This window comes from Thunnus maccoyii, chromosome 17 (genome assembly GCF_910596095.1).
Source record: "Thunnus maccoyii chromosome 17, fThuMac1.1, whole genome shotgun sequence".
Lineage (NCBI taxonomy): Eukaryota > Metazoa > Chordata > Actinopteri > Scombriformes > Scombridae > Thunnus > Thunnus maccoyii.
This window is the reverse complement of record NC_056549.1, coordinates 10,710,740-10,729,516: the sequence shown is the minus strand read 5'-3', so window position 1 is coordinate 10,729,516 and position 18,777 is coordinate 10,710,740. Positions and strand designations below refer to the sequence as shown.

Sequence of the window (18,777 nt, the reverse complement as noted above, 5' to 3'; positions counted from 1 at the left end):
TTATCGAAATCATATTGTAATGTGTTGTAAGGCTATTTTGTTTATATAAATTGTTTGTCATTGTTTGGCCTTGAAGATGGCCTAGTAGCCTGCAACCTACTAGCATTTTAAGCTACATAATGTCTTTATAAATATAATTTCAAATATGAAACAGTCATTCTTCTAATAATCATTTCCTGTCCTGATCCACCTAATTAGATTGTGTTCTTGATGCATTCTTGGTTTTCATAGCACCTTCAATCTAACTAATCTAGATTTGTGCAGTTGGCTGTTTCTTGACTTAGTCCAAGAGATTAGGTGGTGTAGAAATCCAGGAAATTTGTTTTAAATTAGTTTTTTTTTTCTAGGGATCGAGGACCCCCAGACCCCCCAAATTATGTATCTTTCCAAGTTTGCTCCCTCAGTTTAAAACATAACCAGGTGCCCATGATGAGACCACTAATTTGTTTTTTTCTTTACAGTTAAGAGCACAAAAAAGTGTTTGTTGAGAAGTAAATTCTTTCCTCTGAAGCATGTCCGAAGAAACAATCAAGTCTTTCAATCCAAAGTCTCTGTCTTTGGCTCCATGATCTCCTGAAAAGTAGACCGGGCAGCTACCTTTGGTTTCATGCCAGTGCTGACCAAATAAATGCTGTTGTCATTGATGCCGTTGGAGTGGCTTGGATTGCAGCCTAGACACAGCCAGCGCATCTGCTTTACCTCGCTTTTGAAGCTCTGGCTGAAGATGTAGTAGATTATGGGATTGTATACAGTGGAGCTCTTTGCAAACATACACGGCAGCAGAGTGACTTCAGGCGGGATGGTGCTACTGTCACGCAAAACTGACCATAGGCTTAACACACCATATGGAGCCCAGCAGCCTATGAAGCCTACACTGATCAAAACAGCGATCTGCAAGAGAACGGGAGGATAAAGTCAGTAAAAATGCCACAAAATGTCTGGAAATAATCTTGAAAATGATCAGGCATTTCATTAGTTTAGTACAGGCTTTAGTGACAAACTAACATGTAGATGTTAAAACGAAAGATGCAGAACAGGCCCTTTCATATTCTGAACATAAGTCTAAATTAATTAAATTCCACTATTTATCCAACATTTGACAGATGTTTTCATGTCTTGAGGCAACATTTTGTTTGAAATACACAGAATAACCAGTTTGTTTGTATATGAACTGCCTGTGACTGCAGCTGTGCAGCAACTGATTTGAAATGGTTGAAGTTAGCAAAAGGTTAATAAACAGTTGAAATGATTAGCTAAAGTAATGGATGCATGGATACTAAAAGTTAATAAACTATTGAAATAATTAGCTTAAGTAATGGATAAATGGATGAAATAGTTAGCCAAAGGTTATTAATAAACAGTGGAAATAATTAGTTAATGTATATGGATAATTTGTTGCAATAGTTAGCTAAAAGTCACCAATAAACAATTGGAATAATTAGCTAAAGTTAAAGGATAAATGGGTATGTTGGCCAAATGTTATGGATACACAGTTAAAGAACATAGTAATGGAAAGAAATGTAGAATGTAAGTTAAGTATAAAGTAATGAATTAAACAATTAAAATACTTAGCTAAAAGTACTGGACAAATGGTTAAAACAGCTAAAAGGCCTGTGGGGTATGTCTGACAAAAAAAGATGGGGAACCACTGCTCTATACTGTACACGCACACTGTCAGTAACATGTGATCACTAGTGTGTTACTAAGCAACCACTGGGTGTGTTTGTGTTATTTCACAATCTTCATATAATAAATCCCTAAATAACAGACCACTGTCGATCTAATCAAAAGCCACTCAATTCAGTGTTGAATCCGCCAAGGACAAACTGGTACTTTAAAATGTCTTAAAGTCCCCAGACCTATAATAATAAATCTTCCTCATCAGAAAAAGTTACTTACTATTAACAGCCTTCGATGGAGCTTGACAATGTTGGGGATTCGGTTGCTGTTGTTCATCGCCTTTTTGTAGGTGTAATACAGCTTGATGGCGATGCCAAAATAGCAGCAGGTGATGATGACAGAAGGCATGATGAGGTTGAAAGAGAACATGGAGATGACGAAAGAGAAGCCTTCATGCTTCATTTGTCCCCAGGCAAGAGAGCAAGACAGGCCGAAGGGCTCCGGGCCGTACCGCCCCCAGCCCAGTAAGGGGAACAGAGCCCAGAGCAATGCGTACAGCCACGTCCACAAGCACAGCATCTTCACCTTCCTCCAGCTGATTTTCTCCTCTGCAGAGCGAAAGAGAAAGGATCTAATTTTGTATTGCACACAACAGATAGAAAATAATATGTTTTGACTCATAGAAATCTGGAGGAAATCTAGAGAAAGCATGATCAAATTAGATAAGGGTTCTGTGGAGAAGATAACAAGGCATGAAAAAGAAACAACTTCTATTTAGGTTCCTCTGGTCTGGTAATATCCTCATATTAAAAAAAAATCCATTTTTATCCTGAGCAATCTCAATTTAACATAACCTATATATGGTTTAGTAATATGTTAGATGGTACAAAAGGAGGACATGGAACTGTTTCGCAAAACAATAATTTCTGCGTACTGCATTTTTATTTTCTGAAATAAGTCTGTGCATCTCACCAACATCTTGAAGCCCCCATGGAAATAAATTAAGTTAAACGACCTCAGTTTGTCTCTTCCAACAGATTAGACAATAAGCAGCGAATGCAGTGATGTGAGATATACTGTAAATAGATTTTATATAAAATGACATTACATCCAGAGGGTCTTTTGTTGTTGTTTCTTGTTTCTTGTAATGTAAAACTGTTGTATTTTTCCTAGAGCCTGATGCTGATGTGAGTCTTATCCTTGTGACTTGTTTAGTGTTTGTCTTATGTTCTCTGTGTTCACATTATAGTTCTTGTGTGCTAATCGGGGCACTTGAACTATTTCTCATGTGAGCCATGCCTGGGACGTTTATTTAAACCATTTGACAGTTACAATACATTTGAAGACATATGCAGATATGTGCAGTACTTGTGTATATGAGTGCAGACAGTGTGTATACTGTATTTGTATTATTTTCATATCTAGTTAGGCACCTTTGTAGGTCTTTTGACCACACATAGCAAGTTTATGAGGAAAACATGGAAAACACCCCCTGATTCTGATTACCTTTGTTTGATAGCCTATTTAAGTCTCTATAGTTTTTTTTCAACATTGTAAACTTTTAGGCATAAAATGAATTTACTTATCTTTTTGTATCTGAAGAGGCTTCTAGTAATTTACCAGTGTGCAGGGGTTTTTTTTAATCTATATATGTTCAACTTGGCTACACCCACCTGATACCACTTCTTGGTAAGCCTGTAGTCAGGTATGCAAACCTTTCCACATAGTTAATTCCTACATTTCCCAACTGCACTGTCAGTCCTGTTTGTTTACTTCAGGCACAGAACTTCCGTCAGGTTTATCAGTAGAAAAGAGGTTTATCGTGATATATTTTCAAGTGGCAGAACAGGAAGTTATAGCCTTGCTGGCCATATAGCTGAATTGTTAATCAAAAGGAATGAACAATATACCAACACAAAGGTTAGACAGTCACAAAAAGTTATTAGCAGGGGCGCCTCAATAGAAACACAATTATGAAAGATGGACACATCTAATGACTAAGTAGAAAATAAGTAATAAAGAGATGCAGATGGCTACCAGAGGTCCCTGACAGGCTGCTTAAACCTTAAGCAAAAAACTACACTTAAAAAATTCACAAAGAAATTAACTTTTGATATTGACCTGTTCTACTACATTTTTTAATTTGAATGTGAACATTTATGTTTGAATTGTAAGGAGAAGCAGCTACCATTTGCTGAACGTGGGACAGTAGAAATAACATCTAAAGAGTTTGGAGGCCAGTGTCCTTTTTTATTAGCCTTTCCGTAATTAACAAATACAAGAGCAAAAATGTAGTAACAGGGTTTTTTTCCTGCTGTTATGTAAACTACAAATGTTAGCATGTCTGGCTAACCACCTTCCTACTGGTGTACTGACTGCCTTTCACTGCACAATAATCAAGAACAATGCTGCTGCTATTTCCATGTGTTCTACATGAATAATCAACTGGTGAGGATGCTGACTTTATTCTTTGGACCTGTTAGCTTTATCCTCAATTATCATAGTCATGCAGAATTATATCACTGGAAGCTTTTATCACTGTTGGTTGAATCTTCCACCAGATGACCAGTCATGTTTTGAATAATGATACTGTGTCTTAGGGCGAAGAAAATGTGAGAGTAAGGTCTCACATGGGGTTAGAAGTTGCTGCAGAATATATGCATTGTAAATGTGCTTTTTAAATGATAAATCTTTTAAGGAAATGCCTGGTTGTATTTTATCAGTGTTTCAGCTCTGAGATACTCACTGGGAGACTGCAGATTGAGGGACACAATGAAGCGCACTATGGCCAAGATAGTCAGGTTCATGATGCTGGCCACGCCAAAGAAGAATCCTGCCAGGCCATAATAAATACAGGTAACATCTCCCCCGAGCCATCGGTGGCTCCAGGCAGAGGCCACAGCCAGGGGGTACATGGTGACAGCGGCCCCTAGGTCTGTCACTGCCAGATTAACACTCAGTAGCTCTGGTGGCTTCATCCTTGATGACCTTTTGAATGCCATAATGAGGACCAGCAGGTTTCCCAGGATGGAGAGCACAGCTGAGACAGACAGGACGAGGAGACAAAGAAGTGAGGATTTAGAGGACACAAGTGAAAATTTATGTTTTCATGATAATGACTGTGTGAATAGAAATACACATTTAAAAACTCATTTTACTGCACAAAGAATGGAATTACAGTAAATGTTCTAATAATACATCCATGGATGTTCATCCTTGTATGAAACAAAAGCTGCAACAAACAAATAATCTCCATTTAGAGGCCTTGATTGCATTATAGCAGCTCCAGCAGCTTAAGTTTTTACCCCAGCTTGCTGTTTATGTTGTGAGTCATTGAGCCTTACACACATTATTATCTACAATCACTTCAACACACAAACCACCCTCTTTAGGTGTGCTCATGTTGCAGGTCCTGGATGGCAGGGCAAACAACCACATAAATGTCCTTTTAAACAGGAGAAATGATGATTCTTTCAGGGATGTTAACCTATTTTACATAGCATTTAATCATCATCAGTGATCTACACATACATGAACAATTCTTTAATGCACCCTCTGTTACCAGTTTTAGCATGAAATCTGTCTAATTACAAAGAGAAACATATAAAGAGTTCATCTGCAAAAAACATGAATGTATAAAGAGAACTGGATACTGGGCAAAATACAGGTAACAGGCGGACTCGTACCTGTATTTTGTTGAGTTATTTTTACTTAATCAAAACCACCAAACTGCTGTTCGATTAATATTACCTGGAATGCACAATAAAAAAACATGATTTATGAAAATTAATAAAAATGGAGATATCTGATTTTGCAAATATACACATACTGACCATTGCCTGAGAGAACCTAACAAACAACCAGATAACAACACATTGCAATAACGTATGTATATAACACATTACAATAGCATATTGTAAGATACTTGTGGCCTTTTCTTTAATTCATAGATAAGGAAGCTTTTCTTTAATCTCAAATTGAGGAGGTCGAGTGAATTCCACAGAGGCATGGAGAGTGCCTCACTCCTGGACCCCGAACTGACCTCTTTGCCAAGTGGAGATCTGATAGCATGATACTGATCAAAAGTTAAACACTGTGACAAAATGGAGATTGAACAGACCTGCTGAGAGACCATTTCTGACCAATAACTAAATTATAGCCTGAACTAAAAGCATAAATTACCTTTGGGGTCATTTGAACCAGGAGAAAGGAGGTTTACTCAGTAAACATGGACAGAAACCCCCCCTCTTTGGGGCCTTATCTTTCCCAGACCAGAGTTATAATTCACATTCCTGGAGGACATTCATGGAGTCTCTCTGAAAATCAGAGCCAAATCTGAACTTGAAAATTAAACGTATAATCATTATGTAAATAATTTTATATTGCTTGTCCTATAAATACATGAACACTGGTATAACTTTGATAGATGTGTGACAATCTATTGAGGAGATATTAATTTTTTCATTTTATTTTTTTACTACACGTGACAATACTGCCCCCTACTGATAGGTTAGAACTTCATATTGAATTTTCTTATGTTAAGAGTTAATGAATGTTTAAACGTTTAAAACACACCCAAGACTCCGCCCATTTTGTCTTCAGAAACTCATGAGCCAAGACACAATTTTTATTAAGATATCTCTTTGTTTTTTGACCAAGTATAGGCGTATTTTAATCTTGTATTGAAAGAAGTTCAGTTGTTTTTGTTTTATTGGTAGCATTGAGTCTCATGTGTCCATGTATAGTATTTTATTTTTGAAGTTTACGCAACTAAAGATTTGAATGTAGTCAGTTTGAACTTTATTCTGCATTCAACTAAGATTACAAGATGCCAGCCAGCTTTTACTTAGCATCCCCCATTGCAGCATGTTAGCCTTGAGTCACACACTTCGAGTCACTCTTTCTCAACAATCTTCTTTATTATTTTATTCTATAATCATTTATAGGCCGTATTATTCTTTTTATTTATTATTTTATGCTTTATCATGTATCCTCAAGATGTTTAGCTATTAATAAATGTCTTTAATAAATGTCTCCAGTCGAGGTTTATATTAATAAAAGTATTAATGTTCCAACACATTGCAAAACAAAACAAGAAAAATCCACAGCAGAAAACCACAACAATGACAAGATAACAAACAATATATGCTAATAACAAATATACATGTATAAAGTTACACATTTACATAAAACAAATTACAATAATTAATGGGAGTTTCTCACAGTGTCAAAAGCAGGGACACAGGTGGGAATTCACAACATAAACACTTTGTATTGTCTGTCGCCATATTAGCGTTTGCTTCATGCTTGCTCTCTATCAACACTCGTGTGGGACAGTTTATACACACGTTATTATAACTCTTTCAATTATAAATTTTTGATGCATTGATGTTTTATATTTGTAAAACTTTCCTTGAGCTGAGAAAAGTGATTTAAAAATCTGTGATGTCATCACAATGTAAAGTCTATGGGCCGAGTGGGAACTTGTGGACAGGGTCAGCAGGGGAAACACCACTGTACATATTCAGTGGGCCACATAATGCAGAAGCAAACCCAGAAGCTAGAAACTTTTTTTGGCATATGCACCAGATGAGCGATTCTTGTAAGACTGATTGAATACCATTTTTGGTCCGGTATCCAGCCCTTTTAATAAATTCATGTTGCAAAGGCATTCCCTGAGTTACAAATGCTCTGCTAATGCCTTTCATTGGCCTGGACAGGATACAACACCAATCCCTTTAAAAAGAGTAAACAGAATGCTTTTACCAAAAATAAAGTTAATTTTACACCACAATAAGGTAAATACACAAACCAAAAGTATGACTACATTTCATGTGGGTCACACTCCTGTTTACTCTTTTGTTGTTAATGATATCAGATCCCTCTGTTGGGGTATGCTGTCCTTAGGCAAACCACAAGGAATAAATTACCAAATACAAAATAACAGGGCTTTAACTCCACATTAGAAACATCTGTTACACTGTTACAGACTTAAATTGTCTGGTTTCGATGAGGTTTTTATGTTTTTTCCCCAACACAGTTCAGTTGTAACATCAATTTGACTTTGTGGACAGTGTGATGTCCCAGGGGCAGGTGGGGGATACTCTTTATCTTGTTTAGGACATAAATTAAGGAGTGTCCCCTCAGTCCTGTGTTTGCTTTGGACACTCCTTAACTTTATGCGTCCAAAATAAAACAGCATGTGCTCCTTCTGGACAGACAGGCCAAACAAAGAATCAATACACATGAACCAAAACCAAACATAATCATGAGGTGTGTTAAGAGGATAAATATCAGTCATGTGTGTAATTTACGTAAGGGTGAGTGAAAGTGTAAAAAAAACACGGGATTCAGGTTGGGGAGGTTGCCCAGGAGGCAAGAAAAGGGTCAACTACAGACCAGATTTTACTGCTAGGTTTAACTAATGACTCACCCATGGACTTTTAACTAATCTTTGCTTATGCTGGTATAGTTTTGATACAGAAGAAGCTTTTCGACTGTTTTTATCATTTTACTAAATTATCTGATAAACATGCCTAATTAAGAATTAGGGATATAGAGATATGTATCAAGCATGGGCTAAAACCCATGCTTGATACAAGGACGAGGTGTATCAGTTAGGTGAAAAGAGCCACATCTTCCCTCCTAATTAACAAATGAACAAATTCCTCTAATAACCCAGTCAAATTCTGGAATATACTATAAAATGTCTTAAATATATCCCTGCCTGTTCTCTCCCAGTGCAAATAAATACAGATTAAGTTGCAGTAACTATCACACAAGTGAGATACAGACCATTATTTTATTTTTTTCAAGCGAAAATGCAGTATGCCATGTTATAAGTTCTAATTCTTCACCAATGCCGCCAAAAACCTTGACTAGTAATGGACTTTGTAGTGATGACAACAACAACAAAATTTTCATTTAGGCCCTTTTCTAAATTGGCTCTTACAATTGGCCACTCCGTTTATCTTTTATCCACTTACACATATTTTTAATCTCAACCTGACGACAGGGACTATTCCTAATATCTGAAATCTGCTGACATACTTTGTTCAGTTGGTCTTGATGACACCTTCCTGATATAGGAACTACTGCACTTGAATGACAATTTACAATATAAATAGCCATTTATTTACTATTCATTTTCATTGGTTTTTGTCTCTCTTTGATTTGTCTTAAAAAAAGCCGTTCACTATACTTTTAATGTTCTTATTTCTTGGACCTGTCTTTTATGTGAGTTGTTTTTCATCTTTTGTGAAGCACACTGTATTGCATTTTTTGTATGACATGCACTACATAAGTAAAGTTGTATTATTATTATTATTATTTATAGATTTCAACGTCTTTTTGTTAATGGTGTATTGTCTGATTTCTTGCCTCAAGGGTCTGTTTTAGAGCCACTGTCATTTCTCACTATACATTAATAATATCTTTTCTTTAAAACATTCTTAATATAATGTTTATGCAGATGATACAAATTTGTATGTAGTAGCTTCATCACAGTTTGTGGCAATATTCAATCTACAAGCCGGTTTACAGGTTTAAAACAAGCTCTTACTGATCTCAATCTGTTTTTAAATGCACAAAAACAAAACAAAACAAATTTATGCTCCTCTCAAAGGTAGATGTGTGTCAGCAGCTCCCTACATATATGCTTTGGATAGCTCATCATTTGAGCTGGTGACATCCTTGGTCTGTGCATCAAATTACATGTTGAGGAGCTTACAAAAAACTTTATATTGACTGTGTGAATAGTAATGTGCCCTTGTGTGTTTGTCTTTGTACTTTTTCATGAAGCAGATTGATCAAGCCCTGGGATTAGCTTAAGTTTTTCACTCAAGTCGAAACATTTTCAGCTTGCACTTCCTCTTAGTGGTGCTGCCCCAGGCAAAACTGCATCTTATCATGCCTACTCTTATTGTCTGCCATTCTGTCTGAATACACTTTTAGAGGTGCTTTTAGGCTGATGGTTTTTTCTTTTGGACAAAGTTTCATACTGAACAGAAAGGTACAGTATTTAAGAGTAGTATCCATCTTCTCAACTAACTCACGGCAAGAAAGCAAATATGTGTATTTCCCGCAATGTCGAATGATTAGCTTAAGCAGGTTAGACTGAATTTAAATCCTCTCGTTACTTTATAAATTGTACATATAAAATGACAAGAATTGCTGTGTACATCTCCCATTTGATCTGAGAAGAGAGGGAAGAAAACCAGAATAGGAGCGAGCGAGAGCCATTAGCAGGCACACTGAACAATGAAGCTTCTGCAAAAAACCTTCCATTACAACATTAGCCATTGGTTAGGTTCCTATGAGGTGAAATAGCTCTCTTTTGAGCAGGAAATTGATAAATGGCTAACACTAGCAGCTCTTACAGGGCCCAATGGTTGTCCAACTACCCTACCCAGGAAGCTCACTGTTGCGGAACAGTATGATAACAGGGAGGGCTATATTCCTCTGGACACCTCATCTCACACCACATCTGTGAAAAGGTGTCAATTTATACACTGGGACATGAAATACAGTTATATAGTTATACAGTTATACCCATTTCAAGAACCATAACGTAAGTTCTAGCGTTTGACTCAGAGGAAACAGCAGAGAAGAGATCAAATGCCCCTGGTATAGCTTTAAAATTTTATAGGTACGTTCACCTCAGTCCACATGACCATTGGTAATGTATAGTGTATAACCCTGGAGACTTACACCTCCTCTCAAAGAGTCAGTCTGACAGCACCACTCTGACTCAGTAAGTGGTGGAGATGCTTCATGTGTGACAGAACAGCTGCTGTTGCATAAGCTTTTTCCGCTGATCACTACTGTGACGTGATACACCTACAGTATGAGTGTGTTGTAAGATATGAGTCAAGGTCAATGTGTCAAAGCCTTCTCTCAGTTCTATTGCTAATTGCAAAGTTATTGACCTAATGCTTTTTTGCAACAAGGAAGTGCTCTGACTCCATAATTTTGTCTTGTAATGTCCTGTCTGCCGGAAGTAGAGATATGTCGCATTGTGTGCATTGACATCTGCTGCTTGTGCCCATGTGTCAAGTTTTATAATGTATCGCGTCGAGGATTGACAATGCTGAAATTAACACGAGAGACCGTCTTCCTCAGCAGTCTGACAAACACTGAGTGCTATTTTCATAGTGAACTGCTTAACTTCCAGCTTGCTGAAAATTACTTTCATGGAAGTGCACCTGACCCCATTGCTTACCACTTACTGCAAAAAAACAAACAAGCCAAAAAACAAACAAACAAACAAACAAACATTAAAAGAATCAATGGAAAGACCTCAAGACCTTTGAGGGCCTGTGAAGGAAGTGCAAGACAGCTATACATACACTATCTCACTGAGGAGTGAATGTGGAGTGATGTGTATTTTTCTAATTGGGACAGTGGGGACAGAGTTCAAGGGGGACCTTGACATTGTCACGAGAATTGCCCCTCCATATTGCTACATTTGCCAGGGTTCCTTCCCACTTATGTGGGCTCCTGTAGACCTTTGAGGTATTATGGGGGAATCTTGAAACAGTGAAAGAGTAAAACTGTACATAGGCATCATCATATATGGTGTACATACAGTAGGGACATAGGGTTATGAGGTGCTTTGACACTGTCGCAACATCCACACCTGCAAACAAGCTTATACAAGTAATAAATCAAACCTATCAATTCCCAGGCAACCAACATAGTACTTGCCCAACACATTCCTCCCTATAGTGGAGGACAGCTTGGTTTCCCACTAGTGCATACAATGTTCACCTGGGTGAAAATATTAGCCAGCCAGGGACCCAGGGAGGGGACGCGCTGCTGCTTCACAATATAAGGTGGGGAGGGAGGGCTGGTGCTGCTGCTGCTGCTGTTCAACCACATGAGCTAAAGTTATCTATCACACATTTTTAAGGCTATATTCTGTGTGTGTGTGGCTTAACTGGATAAAAAGTCAATTTATGACCTTCTAGCGGTCAACCACAACGCTGACACATGTGCAAAGGTGATATAATGCCAATAAGAGGCGACCAAATGAAACAACAGACTGTTACCTTGATTGAAATTATGGATTTCTTTGGGTTCGAACATTATAGATAATGTAAGTACACAACTAAACAAAGTATATAACATAGGTCTAGTTAAAAGCGATAGAGTAGAAGGGCAAGACAAATGAGTTCTAAAACAACACTTCAAATCACTGTCAAATCAGCGTGATACAGTCAGCATGCAAAGCAGCTCACAATAACAAACCCTGTGTCTATTTTGTTTGCCAGAAAGAATCAGAAAACCATTCGGACTTAAGTTGGCAAACCCTGCAAATCTGTGGCCTCATTATCCGTCCTGCCTACTCCTCGTGTGACTGATAAGCACGCACACACAAACAAACAGTGAGTGACAGTTTAGCTTTCGCTTTCATGACGTAGGCTCCACTCAATTTGATGCAATGCACCGAGCGGGAGTGATTTAATGGATCTGTTATTCCAAGATGAAAAAGGAGAATGAGTTGAAGAGAAAGTATCAGAATCAGTGGACTACATGGAGGAAAAGCCCTTGTGACTTCTCTCATGCAAAGGCGATGCCACTTTCCTCACACACCAGCCACATCAGCACAGAAGTCCAAATCTGGCCCTGATCAATCTGCAGTCATACAGCCAATTGCCACAAGGGGACAAAAGAGAGGAATGTGAAACTTATGCACAATATAAAATGACTGTAAAAGTAATGTTCTTTGCAGTTTTGCTTGTTTGAAAATTGCAAACCAGTTTGCTGTTTCATTTTGTGACTAATACAGTCAATTTAGAGTTGATTGTGTAGTTTGACAGAGAAGGAAGACATATGGTTTGTAGACAGTGTTGATAGATGATAGATGGTTTTAATAGCTATAATGAAATCTACCACTGAAAAATGTTGTATCCCTATGTTCTCCTGTTTGGGTAACATGAGATAGTGTGATTGTATTTTCTCCCCCTCAAATATTAATGAAGGATTAATCACCCATTAGTTAATGACTGATAAGATATATATGGATGCAAAGTACATTTGTGGTTCAAAATAAAGTATAGGAGCTAATTATATATAGACATTTTTTTGGTTTAGGTATGGCAGGCCACACACATAGTTAAGCTCCAACAGTATTATTAAAAACATTAACCATGCTTAATGGCATGTAATCCTCTTGCCCAGACAGGAAGCAAGACAGACCACACACAGAATCAAAGGTCATTTCTGAACATTAACCAAACCCAAACATAATCATGAGGTGCGTACCGATAACACAGATGAATGCGTATGTGTAATGCTTGTATGCGTGAGTGACATTTTGTAGCAAGTAGCAGGATAACTGCTAAAATATAATATAAGATAGATAGATAGATAGATAGATAGATAGATAGATAGATAGATAGATAGATGTTTCCTTCACTGACTCTTCAGCTACGGGCAACCGACATCTTGCTCCAGATTTATAATGAATGTATACAAATATAGAAAAGATCTAAAACAAGAAATATATAAATAAAGAAAAAAATATCTTGATCTTGATCTTAAAACCAGCTGGAAAAACTCTTCAACGTGCTGTTGTTCAGTTTGCTTCTGAACAGTCAAGTCGTATGTAATGACCATAAGGAGGGCAGCATGCATCAATGTGCAGCTCTAAAATTAGAACCTTATTGTCTTCTCAAGATGCTTGTGCATGTTTGACTATGTGACAAAGAGGATGCGATGCATGAGATGCATTATTCCAACAAATGGCAGAATCATCCCTGTGAAACCTCTACAGTAAGTCATTCAGTAACCTGGCTGAACCAGGCCATGTGGGCAGTGCCAGCACAAGTGAGCTGACTTCCAATCAGATTTATTAATTTATGTATTTATCCATTTTTTCCGATATATGTATTAGATCTATGGGTGACCTCCTAGTTTTACCACAAATTCCATTTTTCAGCCTGAGGGTGACAGTGTTTTCCTACTGGGCCCAATTATTTTACCTGCACTAGCCTGGTATGCAGACAGTATATTCAACCTTAAATGTCTATTTTTGGCTATAAGCGAATGAATTAATTTATTTGATGGTTTCAAAAACACATATAACACTGCACTGTAGTCATTACACACATTAAAAATCACCATGGATAAAAACACAATAAAGCCTGAAGGCTTACTTCATTGCGGTCCTCTAGTTTAACACTTAACACACCACAAGATAAAAGTAAAACAACAACAAGACAGCAAGCGAAGACAATACAATCAACACATAAATAGCAGGCGGTGGGGGGGCTATGTCAACTCATGTTTTCTTGGTCATAAAAAGTTTGAATTAAAATTGAAGCTTTGTAAACATTTGTTTAAGGCCACTTAAAACAAGGTCTGTGTAACACTCAATTTCAGATTTGTGGGCAGATTATAACACTGTACTGCTGCACAGTAGAGAAATGTGTTTTTGCCCATTAGGCTATTGAATTGAAAAGGTATGTAAGGTCTGTTATGCTACCTCTTGTAAAGTAGCTATGATTGTCTCTTAGTAATAAGAAATAATTAATTAAGTACTAACAATTTTATAGGTGAGCAGCATCTTAATATAAATGTTTCTTTTTTCTTCCATCAACCAGTTAAGCTTTTTAAAATGTGCAGGATCAAGATGTGCATGTGGATGGACTTTTAATATAACCCATATCAATTTATTTTGAGCCTTTTGTAGTTCGATTTTGAGGTGTTGTGATAATCCAGTGATTTACCGATTCAGTGATGTGATATACCACGAAATGGCACCGTAATCGAGATGAATTTGAACTAGAGCTCCAACTAGTGTGTGAAGAATTGAGCTGTCCAGAAAGGTAGCTTTTCTGGCTAAAAACTTAATTCTTTGATTTATCTTGGTGAGTGCTATTAAATCCATATCTTCACCTGATAAAAACACGTCTAAAATGCAGCCATGATAATTTACATTGTCTTTAGCAGTTATATGGAAGTCTCCAACTTTTACCTTGCTAATTTTATTTTAGAACCAAAAAGAATGCTTTCAGTTTTTCCCAAGTGTAGGGATAATCAATTATCTGATAGCCATCTGATTACATTTCAAAGATCCTCACTAAAAGCGTTCTCAACCACGATTTTATCATTATCTGCTACCAATAAAACAGAATCGTCAGCGTATAAAAAAAGATTGCATGAGGCAGCTGCTTTTAAATCATTTATACGTAATGAAAAGAATAGAGGACCCAGGATACTACCTTGTGACACCCCCAATCTCATGACTCTTAACTCTGAAAGGGTTCCATTCACATCAACCATTTGAGTACAATTTGATACACATGATTGGATCCAATTCATGGTCAGCCCACTGAAACCCATGGCTCTTAATAACGATAGCAACTCTTGAATGAAAGTGTTAAATATACAAGCTCTTATCGACACTCAGCATGCTTATTTTGTGTCTGTGATGTGATTATTAGTTTCATCATTATGCCTGAATTCTGTATAATTTGTGCAAAGCATCTGAGAGGAGGCTTGCCTCATCCTAATGACCTGAATCAAAGCAGTCACAACAGCGCTGACATTCCCACTCTATTTGAATGCTAATGAGAGAGTGAGTCTTGTAAATTCATCAAATAAGGAGAGCAGGGAATTGAACGACATGCCATACTAGGGTGCTTGAACCAGCTCAAGAGCTCATTTCAATACACAAATTAAGCTTTGTCCTCTCACCCTCACCTCTTACCCACTTGTGTTTTATTGGATTTTGATTCTATGATGAATTATATTATGAAATTTTAAAGTTATTTACATGAATATCACTGAAATATATTCTGTTACCGCAACCTCCTGATAAGCCAGTAACCCTCTATACCAATTTCTCTGAATAAAAATGAGGTAATCATAAAAGTAAGATGCGTATTCATAAAACCTTAACAAAGTGTGAAATTACAAATGTAATACATGTCTCAGTAATCGTTGTCAGTAATATGAAATATTGAGAATAAACGAAAGAATCAGGCGTTCACAGCATAATATAATTCCCTCTGTAAGAAAACACAGTGAGATTTATATTCTTAGAATACAATTCCCTTTTTGCTTTTTTTCTGAAGTTATTTTTTATTTATCTTTCTCCTCACACCCTCTCTCACACTCACAGTGACACAAAGTTCAAGTTACAACCTGTGTCTTTTGTCACCATGGATGTTGTCATATTGCACCCCAAAAAAAAAATAAAAATAAGAAGAAGAAGAAAAAAGTCACACGGAGTGCTGTGTGGAGAGTTCTGTAACATTTGGAATGAATAAAATAATAATGTAGTAAGCAGTTTGATCAGTGTACAAATATGAGTGAAAAATTATGTTTTTTCAATGTAAGATTCACCACAATGATAGAATCAGCCACATCCTCCTCCTGGTGAATAACAGAGAAATGAGCAGGGATACACCAGATGTGAGGTGAATGTCAACACTCAGCTCAGGGTGCTTACCCAATCCTTTGTCCATTAGAGGAAACAAATCACTTCACAATGCTGACATTTTATCACAAAAAGGATTTTGAACCTATATTGCATTGCCACAGGGTCCTACATCAGGGTCAGCAGTCCGCCCAATTTTTTTTTACCCAATTATACACATGCACAGAGTGCTTGACCAAAGCCACTATCATCCATCTTTCATTACACTCTGTACATCTATGTTGTTCAGTAGATGAACTGCCTTATGATGTAGTTCCAGACATATATGATGTGTGAAACAGCAAGTGGTCGGTTATACTGTCTGTCATCCTAGGTGATTACTACTGCTACTAGACCTTAGTAGCAGAGCGAGACGAAAGCACTCCTGTTGAGAGAGGATGTGAGCAGTTGGGAGCTGCGGGAATTATATGTAACGTAGCTCAGAGCTACACAATATTAAGTCTGGCTTTACTGTCAGATATATAATATTGCAATGAATGTGACACATGCAGAATTACAGTTACAGAATTACATTTTCAGTATGTATCAGCAGAAAAAAAAAACACTGGACTAATTGCTCACCAATTGTCATCTACATGAGAGGTTTTTAATGTATCTTTTAATTGCACCACTTAATTATAGCACCATGGACACTGCATAATATTATACTATGTAATATGAAAGGTAGAAATATATCCTAGGGTCACAGGCTGGCCTCCTTTACACACATTCATTTGTTTCTGTCACTTAGGAAGGCATTGCATTGACATATTAATTTCTATCTCTTACCTAAGAACTATGGCAAACCATAATTGTCTTAACCCTAAAATGTCATGGTTAACGTTGACTTTTTTACCCCCAGATGGAAGGCAAACCCCAAAATATGACCCTGTAAATAGATTTTTACACACATTACATACACATACATGTACATTTCACAGACATGTATCTGTGTTAGGTGTGACCCCTGAAAGTTTCAGATGAGACGGAATAAAACACAAGAAAACACTAAACAGCAAACATATAGACTTAACTGACTTATCACATCTTCATGTGCGCGTAAACGATAAGTCTACCCACTTCATTATCAACGTGTTATTACAATCTATGAGTAAATGCCTGCTCCAAGCAAACGGTGCGTGACACTGGACTATGAAATGTAGGCTATAATTTAGTACTTTTTAATTCTCTTTTCAAGTTCCCAAATCCTGGAGAAAAAGTTAATTGGCCTACTGTATTTTTTCCACTCAAACAGGACTGCGATGAGCAGGGATGCAAAGCCTCTGAGCTCTATTGGTAACTTACTATATCATACTGATCATACTCAAGCTTGCGCGGATGATAACTTACCTAATATAAGCAGGTAACATCCTGCGCCGATATCTAGCGCAGGTGATAAAGTGGAGGAGTAGATATCCATTGGAACCCTGACCAATAACCGGGATAAGACAGAAGCGATCCGTTTTCATGGGATGGAGAAAAGTCAAACTGTGCCGCTGCTGGTGCGCTCCGATGTCAGATCCATCTGTCCTCAAGTGGGGAGCAGAGACGCAAGAAGTCCTCAGGGCGCAGCGCAGGGCTACGGTGTACTGTGCTCCAGCTGATGATGAGTCGTCATGGAGATCATGTAGCCTATTAGGGCAGCGTCTCCAGTGCTGCCGTGTGACTGCATGTAAGACTTATTCAAATAAGCTAAGTCAAACAAGTGGAAAAGGATAACAGAAACATACTGGCAACTTTAAGCACAATGCGCTCTAAGACAGTGTTAAATCACCGTTTGACAACCTTATATTTCAATAAAAACACGTGGAAATGTAGTCAAGAGAACATGAGAAGAACACATTCATAAATTCACTTATCACATTCATGGAGGCAATATTTTTGGGTGATGCTGCTGCATCTTATCGTTTTGTATGGTCCCAGTGCTGAATGGATAATTGGGTAGCTGCTAGTGGCTCCTTCATTGGTATGTAAATGCTTTGGCTGAGATAAGGCTATGTAATCTTTAATGGCTTAGGCACCATTACAGATTTAGGTGGAGGGGGAGATAACTATTTTTTGTGCTCAATATACTTATTTAATTCCCTCAGTTAAGTTTTCAAGGTATTTCTCAGTAACCTTTTATTTTCATGTCTTGGTATTTCAAATTTTAAATAATATTTTAGAAAATGAAGCCAGTCCGTGGGCATGCATACACACCACAGCTACCACTGAGGACACAGAGGTCATGTCCTCAGTGTTTTTTCTTTTAGGTGTGCATTGTGGCAACTTCGACTCCTGTACTCAGTATTTCTAAAATATGGCTACGGCCCTGTTCAGTAGGATTGGCCTCCCGGTATTCAGTTTTACAAGATGAAACATTTGGGCAGAAGGTATGGAAATATTTCCTTAGAGTTTAATTAGGTTTCTGCAGGGTCATAGAGACTGTGAAAGGCTTTGACAGCTTGGGGGCTCAGAAATTGCTTCCCCTTTTCCCCCATAGCAACGCCACTGATCAATCTGGTTTATGGCTGTCACTCTACATCGAATTCTAAATTAATTGCATCTATGGGAAATTCTATTAGCTTTACATCAACATGAGCTGTAATGAACTAGTTATTTCATGATGACTATTCGAAATACGTAGCCTTTTCAGTGACGTTTAAGATAATCAAAGTGAAATAGCAACATAGAGATGTGTCTATGACATTATGTCAAAAAAACCAAAAGGCTTTATCTTCAAGATTGAGAGG

The 18,777-nt window shown here is 37.5% G+C and overlaps 1 protein-coding gene across 1 annotated transcript; it reads right to left on the bottom strand.

Moving 5' to 3' along the window:
* Positions 1 to 345: 345 nt before the first annotated feature.
* On the bottom strand, positions 346 to 18,098 carry opn8b (opsin 8, group member b). Its single transcript, XM_042390953.1, has 4 exons — positions 17,396 to 18,098; positions 4,367 to 4,660; positions 1,900 to 2,228; positions 346 to 891 (listed from the first exon to the last, which is right to left on the bottom strand). Exons 1-4 carry the CDS (start codon positions 17,463 to 17,465, stop codon positions 538 to 540), a joined length of 1,047 nt encoding a protein of 348 aa, XP_042246887.1. The 5' UTR covers positions 17,466 to 18,098; the 3' UTR covers positions 346 to 537.
* Between the last annotated feature and the right edge of the window lie 679 nt (positions 18,099 to 18,777).

Excerpts from the sequence above, each read along its gene's own strand:
- opn8b (XM_042390953.1), bottom strand. The coding sequence starts at position 17,465 with ATGGATATCTACTCCTCCACTTTATCACCTGCGCTAGATATCGGCGCA. Across the intron at positions 2,229-4,366 it reads CCTCAATCTGCAGTCTCCCA|AGGAGAAAATCAGCTGGAGG; the intron begins GTGAGTATCTCA and ends TTCGCTCTGCAG. Across the intron at positions 892-1,899 it reads TCCATCGAAGGCTGTTAATA|ATCGCTGTTTTGATCAGTGT; the intron begins GTAAGTAACTTT and ends GTTCTCTTGCAG.